Source organism: Dreissena polymorpha, chromosome 13 (genome assembly GCF_020536995.1).
Source record: "Dreissena polymorpha isolate Duluth1 chromosome 13, UMN_Dpol_1.0, whole genome shotgun sequence".
In the NCBI taxonomy this organism is placed as follows: Eukaryota; Metazoa; Mollusca; class Bivalvia; order Myida; family Dreissenidae; genus Dreissena; species Dreissena polymorpha.
The window spans coordinates 15,815,087-15,835,003 of NC_068367.1; the positions used below are offsets into that span (position 1 = coordinate 15,815,087).

Consider the following 19,917-nt stretch of genomic DNA (forward strand, 5'->3'; position numbering starts at 1 on the left):
CCCTTATACACAACATCAGCTGGAGGTTGAGCAGCATGTCCTCCAACACTGCGCCTACTTTGACCCTTATATACAACATCAGCTGGAGGTTGAGCTGCATGTCCTCCAACACTGCGCCTACTTTGCCCCTTATATACAACATCAGCTGGAGGTTGAGCTACATGTCCTCCAACACTGTGCCTACTTTGACCCTTATACACAACTTCAGCTGGAGGTTGAGCTGCATGTCCTCCAACACTGTGCCTACTTTGACCCTTATACACAACTTCAGCTGGAGGTTGAGCTGCGTGTCCTCCAACACTGTGCCTACTTTGACCCTTATACACAACTTCAGCTGGAGGTTGAGCTGCAGGTCCTCCAACACTGCGCCTACATTGACCCTTATAAATAACATCAGCTGGAGGTTGAGCTGCATGTACCCCACACTGTGCCTACTTTGACCCTTATATACAACATCAGCCGGAGGTTGAGCTGCATGTCCCCCAACACTGCGCCTACTTTGACCCTTATATAAAACATCAGCCGGAGGTTGAGCTGCATGTCCCCCACACTGCGCCTACTTTGACCCTTATATACAACATCAGCTGGAGGTTGAGCTGCGTGTCCTCCAACACTGCGCCTAATTATACCCTTATATACAACATCAGCCGGAGGTTGAGCAACATGTCCCCCACACTGTGCCTAATTATACTCTTATATACAGCATCAGCTGGAGGTTGAGTTGCATGTCCTCCCACTATGCCCCTACTTGGACCCTTATACACAACATCAGCTGGAGGTTGAGTTGCATGTCCTCCAACATTGCGCCTACTTTGACCCTTATATACAGCATCAGCTGGAGTTTGAGCTGCATGTCCTCCAACACTGCGCCTACTTTGACCCTAACACAACATCAGCTGGAGGTTGAGCAGCATGTCCTCCAACACTGCGCCTACTTTGACCCTTATATACAACATCAGCTGGAGTTTGAGCTGCATCGTAACCATTTTCAAAGTCATCCAAGATATCATTGAGACCAATCTTCTGACTAAATTTCTTGAAGATTGGACATGTGGCCTCTAGAGTGTTAACAAGGTTTTACTAAAGCCATAAATAGCCATACATATTAGGAAAAATGCCCCACCCCCTGGTGGCCATATTTAAAAGCAACCGAAACCATTTTTGAACTCATCCAAGATATCATAAGGATGAGTCTTCTGACCAAGTTTCATGAAGATTGGACAATAAATGTGGCCTGTAGAGTGTTAACAAGATTTTACTATAACCATATAAGGAAAAAAATGGCCACCCCTTGGCAGCCATGTTTTTCAAGCAAACGTAAATTTTTTCGAACTCATCCACGATATCATTCAGATCAATCTTCTGACAAAATTTCATGACGATTGGGCAATAAATGAGGCCTCTAGTGTTAACAATAATTTATTTAAGCCATATAAGGACAAATGCCCCGCCCCCTGGTGCCCATGTTTTTAAAGCAACCCAAACCATTTTGAAACTCATTCAAGATATCATTAGGACAAATCTTCTGACAGAGATAAGAAAATAAATGTGGCCTCTATGTGTTAACAAGGTTTTACTACATTGCATAGCAATATAAAGAAAAATGCCACCCCCCCCCCCCCTGGCGGCAATGTTTTTCAACCAACCGGCATCATTTTTGAACTCGTCAAAGATATTGTTGGCATGAATTTTCTGACAAGGTTTAATGAAGATCATACAATAAATGTGGCCCCCTATAGTGTTAAACAAGATTTTACTATAGCTATTTATAGCCATATATGGAAAAATGCCCCGCCCCTTGGCAGTATGTTTTTCAAGCAAACGCAACCATTTTTGAACTCATCCAAGATATCATTGAGACCAATCTTCTGACTAAATTTCATGAAGATTGGACAATAAATGTGGCCTCTAGAGAGTTAACAATGTTTTACAAAAGACATATATAGTCATATAAGGAAAAATGTCCCGCCCACTGGTGGCCATGTTTTTAAAGCAATCAAAACCATTTTCGAACTCATCCAAGTTATCATTGTGACAAATCTTCTGACCAAGTTTCATGAAATCGGAAAATAAATGTGGCCTCTAGAGTGTTAACAAGGTTTTACTATAGCCATACAAGGAAAAATGACCGGCCCCCTGGTGGCCATATTTTTCGAGCATCATTTTTAAACTTGTCCAATATATTATTGTGATGAATCTACTGTCCATGTTTCATGAAGATCGGACAATAAATGTGGCCTCTAGAGTGTTAACAAGATTTTACTATAGCCATATATAGCCTTATAAGGAAAAATGCCCCGCCCCTTGGCAGCCATGTTCAGCAACGTAACCATTTTCGAACTCATCCAAGATATTATGGAGACCAATCTTCTTACCAAATTTCAAGAAGATTGGACAATAAATGTAGCCTCTAGAGTGTTAACAAGGCAAATGTTGACGCCTCTCGACGGACAAAAGCCAATCACAAAAGCTCACCATTAGCACATTGTGCTCAGGTGAGCTAAAGAGATAAAAAAAATTTTTTCTAATCCAACGTTAATTATTGTCATTTTTTAAAGTTTATTATGAAATGGTGTTTTTGTTGCCGGTCACCATTGATTGCTGTTGATGTGTTGATGCCATGTGCACACAACACTCTCACAATACAGCATCTCTATATCTCACAAACACACAGATACACAAGCACGAAGGCCACGCACGCTAACACACACATACGCGCAAACGCACACACACAAAGACTAATTATTACAATTATTACTAGCCATTGGGGCCATCTAAACTTTTGTTCAACGCTGTAAAAAAAGTGGCATTAAATAATAGTCGTGTTCTGGGAAAACTGGGCATAATGCATGTGCGTCAAGTGTCATCCTGATTAGCCTGTGCACTCAGCACAGGCTAATCAGGGACGACACTTTCCGCCTAAACTTTATTTTCGGTAAGGAGGGACTTTCTTGAAACTAAAAACAAGGATATCAGTAAAACTGATGGATGCTCCCCAATGATGCTTTGTCGATATATGGGTTGTGTGGAAAAAGGGAGACCTTGAGAAAATCTAATATAAGCCTCAGTGAATTTGACCTTGACCCCAGTGACCTCAAACCTTATCAAAAGGTAGAGGTCCATGCAAGGTACCTACATGCCAAATATGAAAGAGATCGGTAAAGTATTGAAGGTGCTGTGAGAAACTGTATCAAAGGTGTGACGGAAAAATCTATTATTAGCCTTGGTGACCTTGACTCCAGTGACCTCAAACATCGTCAAAAGGTAGAGGTCCATGCAAGGTACCTACATGCCAAATATGAAAGAGATCGGTAAAGTATTGAAGGCACTATTAGAAACTGTAACAAAAGTGTGAAGGAAAATCTATTATTAGCTTAGGTGACCTTGACCAAAGTGACCTTATGTAGATAGAGTTATGGTTCTTAGTCACTGTCCTTCTCCTTCTTGCCATCTGTTTATATTTCAAGTTTCAAGTAAATCCCTTTGGTTGATTTGGAGTTATGCTCTGGACAAAAAATTACTTTGAAATTAAATAAAGGAAGATAATTCAAAAACTAAGGTAGATAGAGTTATGGTTCTTAGTCACTGCACTTCTCCTACTTGCCATCTGTTTATATTTCAAGTTTCAAGTAAATCCCTTTAGTAGATTTAGAGTTATGCTCTGGACAAAAATTTACTTTGAAATTATATAAAAGGGGAGATAATCAAACAAGAGCTGTCTCCATCGGAAGACATATGCCCCCAAAACGCTTTTTGAAACCTAAACACAGATTTCGAAACCTAAACACGGAACCTTAGTTCAAGGTCAAGGTCAAAGGGGTCAAATTTATGTGCGTATGGAAAGGCCTTGTCCATATACATGTGCATACCAAATATGAAGGTTACATCTGAAGTGACATAGAAGTTATGAGCATGTTTCGAGCAGAAACGCAATTTTTTTAGGATTCAAGGGCCGTTACTCAGAAGTGCCTGGGTAAATTTGGCTGATGATCAAACTAGATTTTATTGCCTTACAAATTTTTATGAAGTTTGGTGAAGATCCGATGACAATTGGTGGAGTTATTGAGCGGAAACGAGAAAAAACTCTTATATATTTTTATGATTCAAGGGCCGTAATTCATGAGTGTTTGGGTCAATTTGGCCGATTATCGAACTTGGCCTAGATCTTATGACCTTACACATTATCATGAAGTATGGCAAAGATCCTATGACATTTGCTTGAGTAATTGAGCGGAAACCAGAAAAAACGCAATTTTTCGATGATTCAAGGGCCGTAACTCAGGAGTGTTTGGGTTAATTTGGCCGATTATCGAACTTGACCTAGATGTTATTGCCTTACAAATTGTTATGAAGTTTGGTGAAGATCTGATGACAATTGCTCTAGTAATTGAGGGGAAACGAGAAAAAAACAAATTTTACGATGAATCAAGGGCCATAACTCAGGAGTGTGTTGGTCAATTTGGCCCATTATCGAACTTGACCTAGATGTTTTTGCCTTTAACATTTTGATGAAGTTTGAAGAAGATCTGATGACCATTGCTTGACTTATTGAGCGGAAACTAATCCAGATGGACTAACTGACTGACGGACAAAGGTTCTGTGGGCATAAAAACTAAGGTAGATAGAGTTATGGTTCTTGGTCACTGCCTTCACCTAGTTGCCATCTGTTTATATTTCAAGTAAATCGCTTCAGTAGATTTAAAGTTATGCTACAGACAAAAATTTACTTTGAAATTATACATGTATAAAAGGGGAGATAATTCAAAAACTAAGGTAGATAGAGTTATGGTTCTTGGTCACTGCACTTCTCCTATGTGCCATCTGTTTATATTTCAAGTTTCAAGTAAATCCCTTTAGTAGTTTTAGAGCTATGCTCCGGACAAGAATTTAGTTCGTAGGGAAGTATGGAAGGACAAACTGGCAACTATATGCTCCCCATATATATATATATATATATATATATATATATATATATATATATATATATATATATATATATATATATATATATATATATATCAGGGGTGTCAATTGTCCCAAATTTGAAATCCGGAAAATTAAGCCGTAAGATAAAGGGAAGAGAGGGCCAAACCCCCCGATCCCTAGCTTATTGTTCTTTTTTTTAATAGTCTTTCTAGGTGCAATTTCTGGTGAGTACAATAAGAAATATTATAAACCAAACCATCCGTAACACCGCATGTGTATTTGTCATTCTAAACAAATGATATTAAGAACTTCGAAATTAAATTAAAATCGACAAACCAGCGTATCCGAAAACGACTGTCCGAAAACATGTCGCGATACATCATTTGCAAATGAAATAAAATATGCACATCGTTTGACTGCAGAAAATGAAAACCAGTAGCCAGTAACCTAGCAAATACGCAGTCAATATATAATTTGATTAACATATTGTTTTAAAATATGATATTGCAGTGCTTTACTTAGCCAGTTACTGCCCATGTCAGTGCCAGCCGCTTGCCAATCAGAAATCAATAAATAAAATCGGTACCAAGCGCAAATGTCCGGAATGCCGACGATGCTATAACAATATTCGTTCTGAAATGATCCCGCACTAAAAGAATTTTGTCCCTACCCCCACCCGCCTTAAACAAACTCATCGGATTTACATTCACCTCAAAATCAACCCTGGCCGGCTCAAATCCGGATTTCCGGAATAATCCGGAAAATTGACACCCCTGATATAATATATATATATATATATATATATATATATATATATATATATATATATATATATATATATGGAGCAAAATGCTATAAAAGCGGAAAGTGTCCAGGCTAATCTGGGATGACACTGTACGCACATGCATTAAGCCCCGTTTTCTCAGAACATGACTCAATAAAGCTTAGTTTAAATTAATATAACTGTAACTTTATGGCAATCTTTCTTGTACTAGGTTGCCGTAATTCAACGAATGTTTGAAGTAATGTGCTCTTATGATTCTTAATATTTACACATTCATAATTTTCACACATGTATGTTTAATTATGAATTTGTTAACCCACTGAGCTGGTATGCTTAAGTGATAGCAATATTTATTCTAGTCTGTTAACATTGAAAACAGAAGTATGAAACAAAGGCAGTTTTAGAGGTTCAAATATTAGCCAATATAATTCACTCTTTAGTCTACTACAGTCTACATTATAACTGTTGCAAAACTTAATCATACTGTAAATTAAGTATGACAGAACTGTTGTTACAAAATTTCTATAATTACATTAAATTCGGGTCGGTTTTGTAATAATGTGGCCCCTTTAGTTAAGACAGGGGCCAGTCTGCCTCTCATGTTAAGACAGGATGAACTAGAAATGGCGCGGCAGAGGCCGACGCGTATCCCCACACTGCATGTTTGACTCAGGGCCGCCCAAGGGTTGGTAATGGGGCAATGCATAATTGAGATTGACCGTATTGTCATATTGTCATTATGGAAGTTCAGTATCAATTAGAAGTGAATCGGTGTAGAAAGAAAGAAATTATAGTAAAAGGCAATTTTGGGTGGGTGTGGTCTATGTGGGCGGGGCGCCCCAGGGTTGGTAATGGGGCCATGCATTGTTGAGATTGACTGTATTGTCATAAGAAAGGTTCAGTATCAATTTCAAGTAAATCGGTGTAGAAATGAAGAATATAATGTAAAATGACCTAAAAAAATGAGTGAAAATCTCTGACCCGGCCCCACCCCAACCCCCATAACTTTTGACCCAGGGGTCAGATCAAAATTCCAAATAGTGCAGGGTCGCACATATGCTCATAGCTACCATGTTTGTAAGTTTCAAGGTTCTTGTGCTAATAGTGTAGGAGGAGATAGTGGCCAGGACGAACAACCGGACAGACGGCGGAGAAAACCACAATATCCCCACGCTTTACAAAAAGCGTGGGGATAAAAACGATACAAGTTCCTTAATTGTGTGTGTGTGTGTGAAAGATTGGTGAAGCGTGTACGAAATTTGCATGAGAAACATTCTGGTCAAGTTTCAGCAACAGTCATAATGACGGCTTCTACAGTGCCACACTTTTTAATATAAGATTTTATCTAATAACCTAGTTTTTGAACCCAGAAGACCTAGATATGCACTTGGCTCTCTAAAGAGAAACATTTTAATCAAGTTTCATAAAGATTGAGTCTTATAGTGTTATTTAACTTAAAGTTGATTATTGATATTTTAAACAAATCAAACATTCATTTCGGCTAGCAGACACTATTCTATCTCTTGAAATATTATACTATTTATTTCGATTATATTTCCATAGACAGAGGCAAATACATCAAGTTTGATACTGAATAAGGGAATTAAATTTGGTACCATAAATGTTTTTGAACAAACAGAAACAGAAGTAAGTTAAATTTTCAAAATGTCAACAGTCACTCAAGATTTTACATGTACCATTATGTTGGTTCTGTTATTTCTATACCATACATTCTGAGGAAACATTCAATCTATTCAATGTGCTATTAGTAGCAGTTTTAACAAACAAATCATTTCTTTTTCATTTTCAGCTTTTTTCCTTTTACAGAATCTTTATCTGCAATAACATCCTTTCTTTTAATTGTTTTTGTTTTCACAATTTCCATTTGGTTCCAAATTTCATCTTCGTTATCCTCTGTGGCCTTTCCCTCAGGAGTCTGCTCAACAGTACCTATATTTTGTTCAGTAGAGATTTGCTCTACTGCCGATTCAGAGTCCAAATCTTGCCACCTCATGCCGGTCATTAACATGCAATTCAGACGTGATTTTAAGTACTTCTTATGAATAAGCTCCCTTGAATTAATGTCATGCACTCGGAAGAAACGATCAAGTCCACAAGAAGCAACTACAGGCTGGGAACCATGACATTGTATAGACCGGATTGATCCAGCAAAACCCTTGAAATTGTGCACTAGTTTTCCTGTCCGTATATCAAGCAGTGCCATGGAGCCATGAGTGTTGCCAACAACGACCTGGTTGTCTCTGTACAAAGACATGGCAGTTATTGGATACTCCTCCCAGCTCATGTCCAGGACTGGTCGCCTCTGGCTTTGAGGATCATACACTCTCACTTGATGATAACCTGAAAATACAAGAGAACACTAAAGACTAACAAGCAAATTCGTTGAATTGATATCCCCAGAGCTCCAGATATGGATTTGTGAAATTAATAACAGTACTGCCACTGACAGAAAGAAAAGGAGTAACGCTTAAAATCAATTAGTACCTGTACTACCATATCCAAAAATACAGGTAGTACTGTACTACCCGTGTTCTTGGATATTGAAGGGTGTATAACTGACTTTACAGAAACATTTGCAGCAATTAAAATAAATATATGTAGCTTCTTAAACAGTTACTGTATTAGGTTTTCCATTCTGAATTATGATGCTAATACAACTACACATTAAAACTCATGACTAATACTATTTCTTCATTTTTCTTGACAAGAAAACACAAGCCAACTAGTAAGCTAAGGAAAATGAACACTTATTTCACTGTCTCATCCATTTCCCATCGTGTTTTCTAAAGTTTTACGCCACCGATGCAATCAAATTGTTTAATATCGGGGCGACAATGCCTTTTTCTGGGTTTACAGATTTAATGTCAGGATGGTTAGAAGACACCGTATGTAGTCATTATATGACAACAAAGTGTTGTTTTGAGCCGCTTTCGGTTAAGCCAGCATTCAATTGCGCGCAGATATATGGTTTTTGACGAATTTACAAGTTACAGGAAATCACGCAACAGAAAAGACAATAATATATGAACCCAGTCTACAACTTTTCGGTAATTTAAAGTAACGAAAAGCGCCGTTAGGTTAGAGACCAACAAATCACGTCGCGCTGAAGCAGACGTATCGGTACGGCCAGATTTTTTTCGTAAATGCTTAAAATGGATATTAATGTCGTAATTGTACGTCCAGTTTATAAAAATAAATGCGTTAATCTTCATGAAAAAGGCGTATTTACGGCTGTACGGCCCTTATCTGGAGCTCTGATATCCCCCGCCATTATACTTCAGGACACAAAAGTATTCTGGACAGATGGACAAGGCCAATGTGCATCATCCTCTTATCCATATGTATACTCATACCAACTTTCAATGAAATCCGTCAAAGCACTTCCAATATATGGCTTCGGACACACAAAAAAAGCATTTTTCCAAGATACAAAGGGCCATAACTCTGTTATTATCATATGGTGTACAATGCCATTTGGCGTGCATCATCCTCTTATCCATATATATATACTCATACCAAGTTTCAATGATATAATCAGGGGTGTCAATTGGCCCAAATATGAAATCCGGAAAATTAAGCCGTATGATAAAGGGAAGAGAGGGCCCAACCCCCCGAGCCCTAGCTTATTGTTCTTTTTTTATAGTCTTTCTAGGTGCAATTTCTGGTGAGTACAATGCGAAATATTATAAACCAAACCATCCGTAACACCGCAGGTGTATTTGTCATTCTAAACAAATGATATTAAGAACTTCGAAATGTAATTAACAAACCAGCGTATCCGAAAACGACTGTCCGAAAACATGTCGCGATACATCACTTGCAAATGAAATTAAATATGCATATCGTTTGACTGCAGAAAATGAAAACCAGTAACCAGTAACCTAGCAAATGCGCAGTCAATATATAATTTGATTAACATATTGTTTTAAAATATGATATTGCAGTGCTTTACTTTGCCAGTGCCTGCTCATGTCAGTGCCAGCCGCTTACCAATCAGAAATCAATAAATAAAATCGGTACCAAGCGCAAATGTCCGGAATGCCGACGATGCTATAACAATATTTGTTCTGAAATGATCCCGCACTAAAAGAATTTTGTCCCTACCCCCACCCGCCTTAAACAAACTCATCGGATTTACATTCACCTCAAAATCAACCCTGGACGGCTCAAATCCGGATTTCCGGAATAATCCGGAAAATTTACACCCCTGCTGCTTAAGCACTTCCAAGATATGGCTCCGGACACAAAGGTGCCGGACGGATGGACGGAAGGACGCTCAACGCCAAAACAATATCCCTGGGCCTATGGCAGGGGATAATAACATGAACATAAAGAAAAAAACAGGGGCGTAGTATTTGGGAAGGCAATGTTGGCCCCAATATTTGGGCCAGTCTTCATAAAAGTCCATCTGTGGATACGAAAACCATTGTTGCTTATGGCAATGAGTTGACTTTCACATGAGATGTTATAACCAGGAGCCCCTGACTCCCTGACTAGCTTACATCACCTTTATTTGTTTTACTGACGTATGTTGCGATTGCGTTTGATAACATTTATAATGCTTTATAATGCTTTTTATCTCCATTGCTTCAAAAAAGGGCAAGCTATCAATTAGAAAGATGTTTTACTCTAAATGAGTGTAAACAAAAATGAAGATTTATTTAATGAAGAAAGAAGTTATTTCAATTCTTTCAATTTTCATTGGCAATGTTGATGTTTTATTGAAGTTCTTAATGTCTAGAAATATTCCTAATCAACCAAGATATTAATGTTTTTCTAAACAGTCATCTGGATAGACAAGAACCAAGTTCTTTCAAAGCTATAAGGTTTGTCATGTTTGCAGATCTAATATGATGCGACTAGTATTATACAACGTTACGGTAGGTGTTTTTATTTGTATGTGCATACAAATTATGTAAATGTATAAACTATCTGTAAATCATATCTGATAATCATTTCATGATTAAATTACATTTCAATCTGAATTTCCATTAGATAATTAATTTGAATAATTGCATTTTTCATCTCTTGCAGACTTCGACGTTAATTTAAACGTTCAATTTAAAAGTAAAACAATAATAAAAACAATAACCAGGTGTTGCTTAAGTGTACTTTTAACACATCATGGCTGCGCGAGTTTTTAGTAGTTTGCAACCTTTTCTAATGTGTATTGTGTAAAATGCGGCTCATACTAATTTTGACAAAGTGCCGGATAGAGGTTTAGTTTGTGGATGCAAATATGTTTGATTTTGATAAAGATTCAAAACAAACCAATGGTATATTATTTATATTTCATATTAACATATAAGCTTCTACACCATATTTTATTTACGTCTGAGAGGATAATAAAGAATTATGTAGACACACCAAATTTCGAGTATTTTGACAGGTGACTGCATTTTACACATTACAAGACACGGAAAACATTACAATTTACAGATGAACAATGTGATTGCTTAATTATTTTTCGGGTGCAAATCCTTAACAAAAACGAAAACTATCACCAACTCCTTAACAAAAACGAAAACTTTCACCAGTCCCTCAAGAAACAAAAAACTGTCGGAGACGGGTGATGCTCCCCCAAGTTTTTTTTGTCACAATATTGCACTATATATTCAGATAAAAGGAAACGTCTTGAGGGGCATAACTTTGTACAAAATAATACGATGGATGGTTTAGCAACTAAAAATTTCAAAGGGCCATAACCAGGGATCATATTTTCCCGCAACATCAATCGGTCTAGATTTAAATGGGGAAAAAGTGTCCGAAAATGTATATCCGAAATCATGACAAATAACGTTAAAATATAAACCATTGATTTTGCCATTCATGAAGGTGGTATAATAAATGTACAAATTTAATTCCCTTAGGCATTTTTTTTAACGGAACATACGAGTTTTCTCATTTGGTTCTATCATTTGCTATTTCATTGTTGTTTCGTGTGCTGTTTAATTTGACTTTTTTTCGCTGTCAATATTATTAATCTGTCATTCTGTGTGATTTGAAATCACGCGTCTAAACTTCCAGTCGTGGTTATTCAACAACAAACAATAAAGTACACGAATTATTTCGATTCTAACACGTTTTTTACTAAAGATTCATACAATGTATTTTATTTTTCTTGTGTACTATTTTATGTGAATGTCCGCCCATAAAAATAACTTTCGGCTGTTCTGTCGATCAGATCCGCGACTTTCATTCATCTATTGCCGGATTATTACGCTGGTGGAAAATGTATCGGCATGTTTTGCTTAGTTACTGAGCGTGCTTTCAGGTCCGCCCATCATTATAGCAGAATATCCGATTTTCTTCTTTGTTTATATGAAAGTTTACTGTTTCATGCATGAAATGCACAATGTCCGCGTGGATAACATTGAGGTTTTCATCTACCAAGTAACTGTCAACGATTTTATCGTGGACGAGTACACATTACGGACCGATTAATTAGTGTGCTAGGTATAAGCCATTGAAATTATCGATTGATATTGACACGGGGTTATTCACGCATGACTAATACACAACCGCGCGAATCTTCACTGCTTGGGGTCATAGTCCGCCTTATCACACCTAATCGAGATAAGGATGTAAATAGGGTGTGTTAGCATGTGTACTGTGTAATCCATTTCATGACATTGGAATTTTAGCAAACAGAATCAGACCGACTGTTTGGGATTTTCAATCGGTCTTTCATGACCCCAATCGGTCTAGGACCGACAAAACCGAAAAAATATGATCCCTGGCCATAACCCTCTAAATAAATTATCTAACCAGAACCCACAAATAACATGCGCATCTCCTCAAGGTAGTTAAGCTTCCAATAAAGCTTCATTGAATTCCAGTCAGTAGTTGGGGGGACAAGAATTGCACCATATGTACAGTTAATGGAAAATTTCAAAGGGCGATAACTCTGTGAAAAATCATCCGACCAGAACCCGCTGATAATATGCACATCTACTCTTGGTAGTGAAGCTTCCCATAAAGTTTCATTGAATTCCAGTCATTAGTTGCTGAGAAATAGCCAGGACAAAAATTGTGCACTGACGGAAGGACACGCGGACAGACGAAGCGGTGACTATATGCTCCCCCAAAATTTTCTAGGGGAGCATAAAAAAGGACTTTGAAAAGAAAAGGGTTAGTTAGTTCCAGCCATGGTGGCAAAACGGGTTTCCTTGGCTGAAGTACTTAGGAAAATACAAAATGTATTGTGACCCTTGCTCTGTCTGCCATGTAAATGATCAGGACTCGCCTGCGTTCGTGACAGGCACCAATAACTTTAAGATTGATGTCATAAAATTGCATTCAATGAATTTTAATATCAAAGAGATGATTTTTATTGTTAACAAAGAATTTCCTGGACCAATGAAAATGATTTCTTTTAGGGGACTGACACTGTTTCCTAACCTTTGACTGCAAGTGACATGTCCTCCTCTGATCGCACATCTAATGAAGATGAAGATGACATGGAAATGACCGATGAACATGTTTCTGTGTTACTCAGATCATTAAATAAAGAATAAAATGCTACATGTTTATGTTTTTCGCTAAGATTATGATTTATTTTTATATATCCGTGTAAATTACACATAATTACAGTGATACAACCTGCAAAAAAGGTGGTCCAGTAAGTCCTGGTGCGGTCGAGTATTATTTTATAGCTTGGTGGACCGACGGTCCACTGCTTTGAAATTGTATTCGTAAAGACTGCTCTTAAGTCAGGGTTTTTTCTGTATATTTTGGGAAAAGGAGTCTGACCAAATAGGGAATTTTTTATCGACAAAATTGGCCATTTTGGGAATTTTTGCTTTGTTGAAACCGCTCATTCGGGAAAAAATTGTGAAATTATTATGCTTAAATAATTCATTGGTTTAACAAATAAATTTGTATTTATTTGTTATTTTGTCTTCTTTATATAAACAGATGCAATATTGGGCATGTTCAACGTTTATTCAAGTACTGCAATTTTGTTTTTCAGTTACAGTTACACTCTGAGATAAGAATTGTACAGTCAAAACCTTATAGCAGATATTTTTGACCAAAACAAACACTGGTTAGTCAGTAGTCACACAAGTTATAAGACACTTCATTCTTAAAAAAAATAAACAAAATAAAATTATATTTTTTTTTTTTTTGAAATTTGGATTTTTTTATAATTTCGGTTTGAGATCGGGTCCGTTTACTTTGAGAGTGCCTCCGTTTTCCGGAGGCGCAGACAGTGCTGAAAAACCCCCGTGAGTCTTCAGACAAAACAGCCAAGCAGGCTGACAAAATAATTGAAAAGAAGGCCAATGGCAGCTTCCTTGAGTCTCAGAGGGGATGAACAAATTTCAAGAAATTTCGAACACACAAAAAAGCAACTAAAATATAAATAATTAATGTCACAAACCTGTACATGTAACTATTTTCCTGTCCCCAAGGAATCCAATTCCTGTTATCCAAATAGGCACTCTCAGATTCAGCCAGTCATTCTTGACATTTTTGGCCAGAAACACCGGTTGTTCTGGTTTATTGAGATCCCATAGTTTCAAGTCAGCTTCTCTGCCCCCAGTGCTGAATGTGTCTGGTTGTGCAGGTTCACGAACCATGCATGTCAGATTTGACCCAGTGTTTATATCCTGAATAAGTTCACCATCTTTCCAAACGTTTACCACACCCGATTCCAGCGCAAGCACTGTGGCGCTACGATCGTAAAACGCTGTCCTCAAGTCCCCGTTGCCTTGTTCGAACTGTGTGAACTCAGAAAAGCTGTTGTCTATTAATTTTACTGTGGCGATTCGTTTATTTCGCAACCCAACACAGATCTCTGATTCATGTTCACCAACCCATGTCAGAGACCTTATTTCGTTCGATTTTTCTGGTGTTGCCACAGTGTTTAAATTTGTCCAATACTCTTTGACCGTGTTGATTCCCTTCAAAAGGCCCGTTTCAGATCCAACGAACACGTTGAATGTGGGCGCAGCCATTTGCTATGGTGACCCGTTTGATTGAGTTTCGCATAAACCCCGTCTTCTCCAAACCCTTATATGGAAAAGGGCTACAATGCACTAAATGAATTCAACAAACTGGATATCATTTCGGAAAACTTGTATGTGTGTACATACTGGCAACATGTGTGAATTTATTTTTGATTGCGATCCACTGTAAGTTGAAAAAAGAGAGACAAAATTGTTTATGAAAAAAATAGTTGTTCATATTTAGCCTTAAAATAAGTATTGGCCGACTACGCTCGGATATGAGGTAAACAAGCCCTATTATTGTTTTTGTCACGGACTCTTGATGAGGTCAATATACGCTCCGTGTTTTTGTATAATAATTGTTGGTAATTTATCATTTCCTATGCCATTTCCTATGCACAAAATGAAGATTGAACATTAATTATAACATCGTTCGGCTGATACAAGGTGTCAGAAATCATTTGAAAGTGTAAAGGCGTTTTTACGATTTATTACAATCATGTGAAATAACAAAGGAATTCACGAGCTTTAAATAGCAGTGTTCGTCTTTAAATCAACCAGACTTTCTCTTTATAGAATTTTCCGTCTCACAATCGTTGACGGACATGGCTATTCAACTCAATATTTTTATTCAATATATAGCTACCCTAATAACCGACTTTAATATGTTTTAAAAGGAAGATCGGACACCCCGCCGTGTACTGCAGCAAAGAAAACCTCACTCCTGTCTCTTAAAAGCACAAATAGGACTATTTCCGTAAGTGTTTTGGACTCTCGGCCACTTTACCCTATTTACTGTACTCAAGACTACGTTACTGTAACGACTAGCCGCTTAACGGTTCGTCCGTAAGAATAAGATACCTAATTTCAGGTCTACTCTCCCCTAATAATAAGGAGGTTAACTGCATATACTTCCATACTGCGCCTAATTATATGGGTATAACTGTGGTCGCGTTCGTGGTCATAACTGTACGGAGTTTTTGTTTAATGAACAGTACCGAAATTTACGGTGCTGGTACTGTCCCATCTCACTGTTGCACAGTCGGTTTCAATGACGTCCGTGACGCCATGGGAGTCAAATTCTCAGTTAAATGTCTCTTGCAATGATGTGTCAATTACTCCATCAAGTTCTGTTAAGTACCTAGGTGCTGTATTGGACCAGTTCCTGTCTGGTAAAACCATTGCTAGATCAATTATTACAAAGGCAAACTCAAGGTTAAAGTTCCTATACAGAAATAGTAAGTTCTTAACATTGCACACCAGAAAACTCATTGTCATGTCTCTTATACAGTGCCACTTTGACTACGCCTGCTCTTTTTGGTACCCTGGTCTTATTCAGTCACTTAAAAATAGGCTTCAAACTACACAACACAAGATGATTAGGTTTGTTCTGAATATGGATAACAGATCACATGTTGGTCAAGAACAGTTTTCACATTTAGGTTGGCTGCCTGTTTCAAAAAGAGTAGAACAGATCATACTTTGTCATGTACATACGATTAAAAATGGCCTTGCACCAGAGTATATGGGTGAGAATTTTAAGCCAGTGTCTGGCGTACATAATCGTTGTACTAGGTCTAATATGGTAGCTCAGCCAGAATCTGATCATTTTGCTGAAAATTTTACATTTGAAGACTCTGGTCGTTTTTCAAACCAAGAGTAGGAAGTTTTGGTTCTAAAACATTTACATATAATGGTATCTGTTTATGGAACAATCTTCCTCAAAACATCAGGGATGTACCTAAACCTAACAATTTCAAGGGTGCCATCAAGAAACAGTTTTTAGAGTCTTTATAGCTTTTTATAGTATAATTTTCATTATGATTTTTCTGTTAAAATACTGTGATACATTTTTAAGTCTTATGATCAATAAGATGCAAGGATCTCATAATTATTCTTTAACTTTAATATAGTATGCTACAAAGTGTGTTTATTAACTACCTATGCAGTGTGTAACTTTCTTATGCAACTTCTGTGATAATAATGAACATGTGCTTATATTTATTCATTCTTAATCAGTAATATACTTTATTAAACAGTACATATTTGATACATATACATTATTAAAATCTAGTACATGACTGTTTCATGGTTACTGCCACCAATAACAAGGACCACAATGGAAATAAGTGAAAATCATTTTTCTCTTTTTTGTGTTATCCTTGGTATTGTGTGTGCATTCCATGGTTTGCTATGTATATTGCTGTGATAATATATTTTATATTGTCTGCATTATGTAGTAACTATGTAATGTTCATATGTTTACCAAATAAAATCAATCAATGCCCATGTCAACTTCGGCTCCAACCTCCGCGCAGAGATTTGACTAGAACCAAATAGCCGATAGCAGAACCGCGTTGTACAATAATTTTCCCGTTGCTACTTTACTTTGTTTATAATTTAGATAATGTATATGTTTATTATAATGGACCTTAACTTATACACTATTTTCTATGTATAACAGAAAATGATACTACTTTTCATAATAATATAAAACAAAACAATAAGTAAATCCTACCAAATCTGTTCTTGCATGTGAGAGCATGGATCGAACGACAAGTCTGCGTGGAGATTGCTTCGGGTCCTACAAACACCTTGTGTTGTAAACAACATTCTTTAAATTAAGAGCTATTTTTCTGAAACTCATTGAAAATCCAATCTAGATTCATCAGAAGATACCTGACTATACATGTATATTATTAACCCAGTCCAACACATTCGAACAAACGGGGGATTCAGAATATCAATTCAAGATGGAGATCTATATAAGATTTATTTCTTTCGTTTCAATCCTTTTCTTATACTGATTGTATTGTAAATTACTTGATGTACACTGTGTTTGCCTAAAGAAATAAATATGTTTAAACTAAACACCATTTCGTAAAGAAATAATCCGACGAAATCTCAAAATGAATATTAAAGGGAGACAAATACTAGTAACTTAGTAATGAGTAAATCATGTGTTGCTTTATTATTTCCCCTGAAACATAAAACAAAACATTTTAGAACCATTTAAAATATTAAGTTTTTTTTCCAATTTAGATTACATAACAAATTAAATATAACCTAACACCATAATAATACAAGCACATATAAATGTAATAATAAAATATTATATAAACAGCGCTTGAAAGATATGCAATAAAAAGGGCCTTTGACGTAATGTCACTCAGCGTCTTCACGGACGTTGGGCGGAATCGCTAGCAAGAGATTTCGGAGGCGAAATTTCTGTGAAAAGTGGCAGCTAGTGCTCAAATAAGCCTGGCGCCCAATACAAAACCATAATCGTTAATAAATTGAAACTTAACTAAAATTCTTATAACAATAAAAATACAACGATATCATCTTCAATTTTCTGTTCTTCCATCTATACTTGGATACGTATGAATCGAATGCGGATCAAAACAGGATTTTTGAAATGACCATTAAGATAAATTTCGTCTATTTCTATTGTAGTTTGCAATTTTGCATGAAAACACACACTCCGAAATATGTTTTGGATTTATTCGAAGTGTATTCATCTATTTCTCTTTCAATAGTTTACGATTAAAAACAAAAACGTTTGAATTGTTTTCCCTATAATCCTGAGCGTGTATATCGAAATAGGCGGTGTGTCACAGAATTATGTCACGTGATAGAAATCATATAATATGGGGCGCCGTTTTTCTTGAGTCTAAGAAGTGCATCTCTGATTAATTTTTTTAATTTGTTGATGTAAAGAATTATATTTTCTTCGTATCAATACATCTATCGAGCGCCGTTGTGCTATTATTAAGATATTTATTTACAGTATATCAATACTTCAAATGATATAAATAAAATAAATTGTTTGATATGAATAAATATAACTTTTGATATCAGAAAATCGATTTCTTCATTCTAGTATTTCTTTATAGGTAATCGTTCTACTTTTTTAATTTTAAGAATTCGAATTTTTGATATTAAAATAATTGTTTTGATATCAAGAAATTGAATTATTGATATCAGAAATTTCTTTTTTTGTATATCAAGAACTAAATTTAATGATATAAAAAATCAATTATTGTCACAAAGAAATCGAATCATTGATCACATAAATTAGGCTCGATTTCTTGATATCAAGAAATACCGAGATGTGATTTTCGGTCTAGATATCGGTTAAATCAATTTAAATTTACGGAAATATTGTTAGGTAATACATGATTCTAAATGAACTTAATAGGATGATTTGTATTATAAACGATAGCATAGGAGAGCTGGGTCGGACGTCTATAATCGACCCGCTGCCGATATAACCTTTACACAGCTAGGACTAATAGTCGACGTGCGTCTACGGAATACCGTTAGAGCTATCGTGGTTACAAATTAAAATCCAGAGGGCGACAATGCGAGAGTGCGATAGTACGATGACGACAATGCGATAGTACGATGGCGGCAATGCGATAGTACGATGGCGACAATGCGACAACGCGATAGTACGATGGGGACAATGCAATAGTACGATGGCGATAGTGCGACAACGCGATAGTACGATGGCGACAATGCAATAGTCACATCGTACTGTCGCCATCATATCATCGCCTTGTCACCATCGTACTATCGCGTTATCGTACTGTCGTCATCGTATTATCGCATTGTCACCATCGTACTATCGCATTATCGCCATCGAACTATCGCACTGTCGCCATAGTATTGTCGCACTGTCGTCATCATATTATCTCTCTATCGCATTGTCGCCATCGTTCTATCGCATTGTCGCCATCGTTTTGTCGCACTGTTATCATCGTAGTATCGCATTGTCGCACTGTCGCCATGGTACTATTGCATTGTCACAATCGTACTATCGCATTGTCGCCCTCTGGATTTTAATGCGTAACCACGATGGCACTAACGTATTCCGTATGCGTCTCAGCTCTGTCGTATATTTTATATAAGTATTGCATCATGCAAACAATACAAACTCTTTCAAAATCATTTTGAAAAAGCAAAAGAGATACAAGCTTTACTACCCACAGGGATTCTTAGCAGTGGTCGTTGCTATGATGGTGGTTACTATGGTTTTCGTTGCGTTTGATTTGGTTGCTATGGTAGTCGTAACAGAAATTGTATGGCGTCATTAATAACCTATCGTTGAAATAATCAGACGAAATATACACAGTGAAACATCATACGAATAGAATACTTTTGCTGCTCATTATTAAATTTTGAATCAAAACAATAGTAATGTTCATATAGAATAATTATCATTAAAGGGTT

General features: G+C 36.8%; 1 protein-coding gene and 1 non-coding gene across 2 annotated transcripts; one reads left to right on the forward strand and one right to left on the reverse strand.

Annotated features, from left to right (window-relative positions):
- Positions 1-7,233: 7,233 nt before the first annotated feature.
- Positions 7,234-14,726, reverse strand: LOC127855147 (WD repeat-containing protein 74-like). Its single transcript, XM_052390549.1, has 2 exons — positions 14,115-14,726; positions 7,234-8,071 (listed from the first exon to the last, which is right to left on the reverse strand). The coding sequence occupies exons 1-2, from the start codon at positions 14,689-14,691 to the stop codon at positions 7,500-7,502; spliced, it is 1,149 nt and encodes a 382-aa protein (XP_052246509.1). The 5' UTR covers positions 14,692-14,726; the 3' UTR covers positions 7,234-7,499.
- A 3,099-nt stretch (positions 14,727-17,825) lies between these two features.
- On the forward strand, positions 17,826-17,954 carry LOC127856689 (U11 spliceosomal RNA). Its single transcript, XR_008038197.1, has one exon. It is a non-coding gene; the product is annotated as a U11 spliceosomal RNA (small nuclear RNA).
- Positions 17,955-19,917: the final 1,963 nt, after the last annotated feature.

Excerpts from the sequence above, each read along its gene's own strand:
- LOC127855147 (XM_052390549.1), bottom strand. The coding sequence starts at position 14,691 with ATGGCTGCGCCCACATTCAACGTGTTCGTTGGATCTGAAACGGGCCTT. Across the intron at positions 8,072-14,114 it reads GAAAATAGTTACATGTACAG|GTTATCATCAAGTGAGAGTG; the intron begins GTTTGTGACATT and ends TTGTATTTTCAG.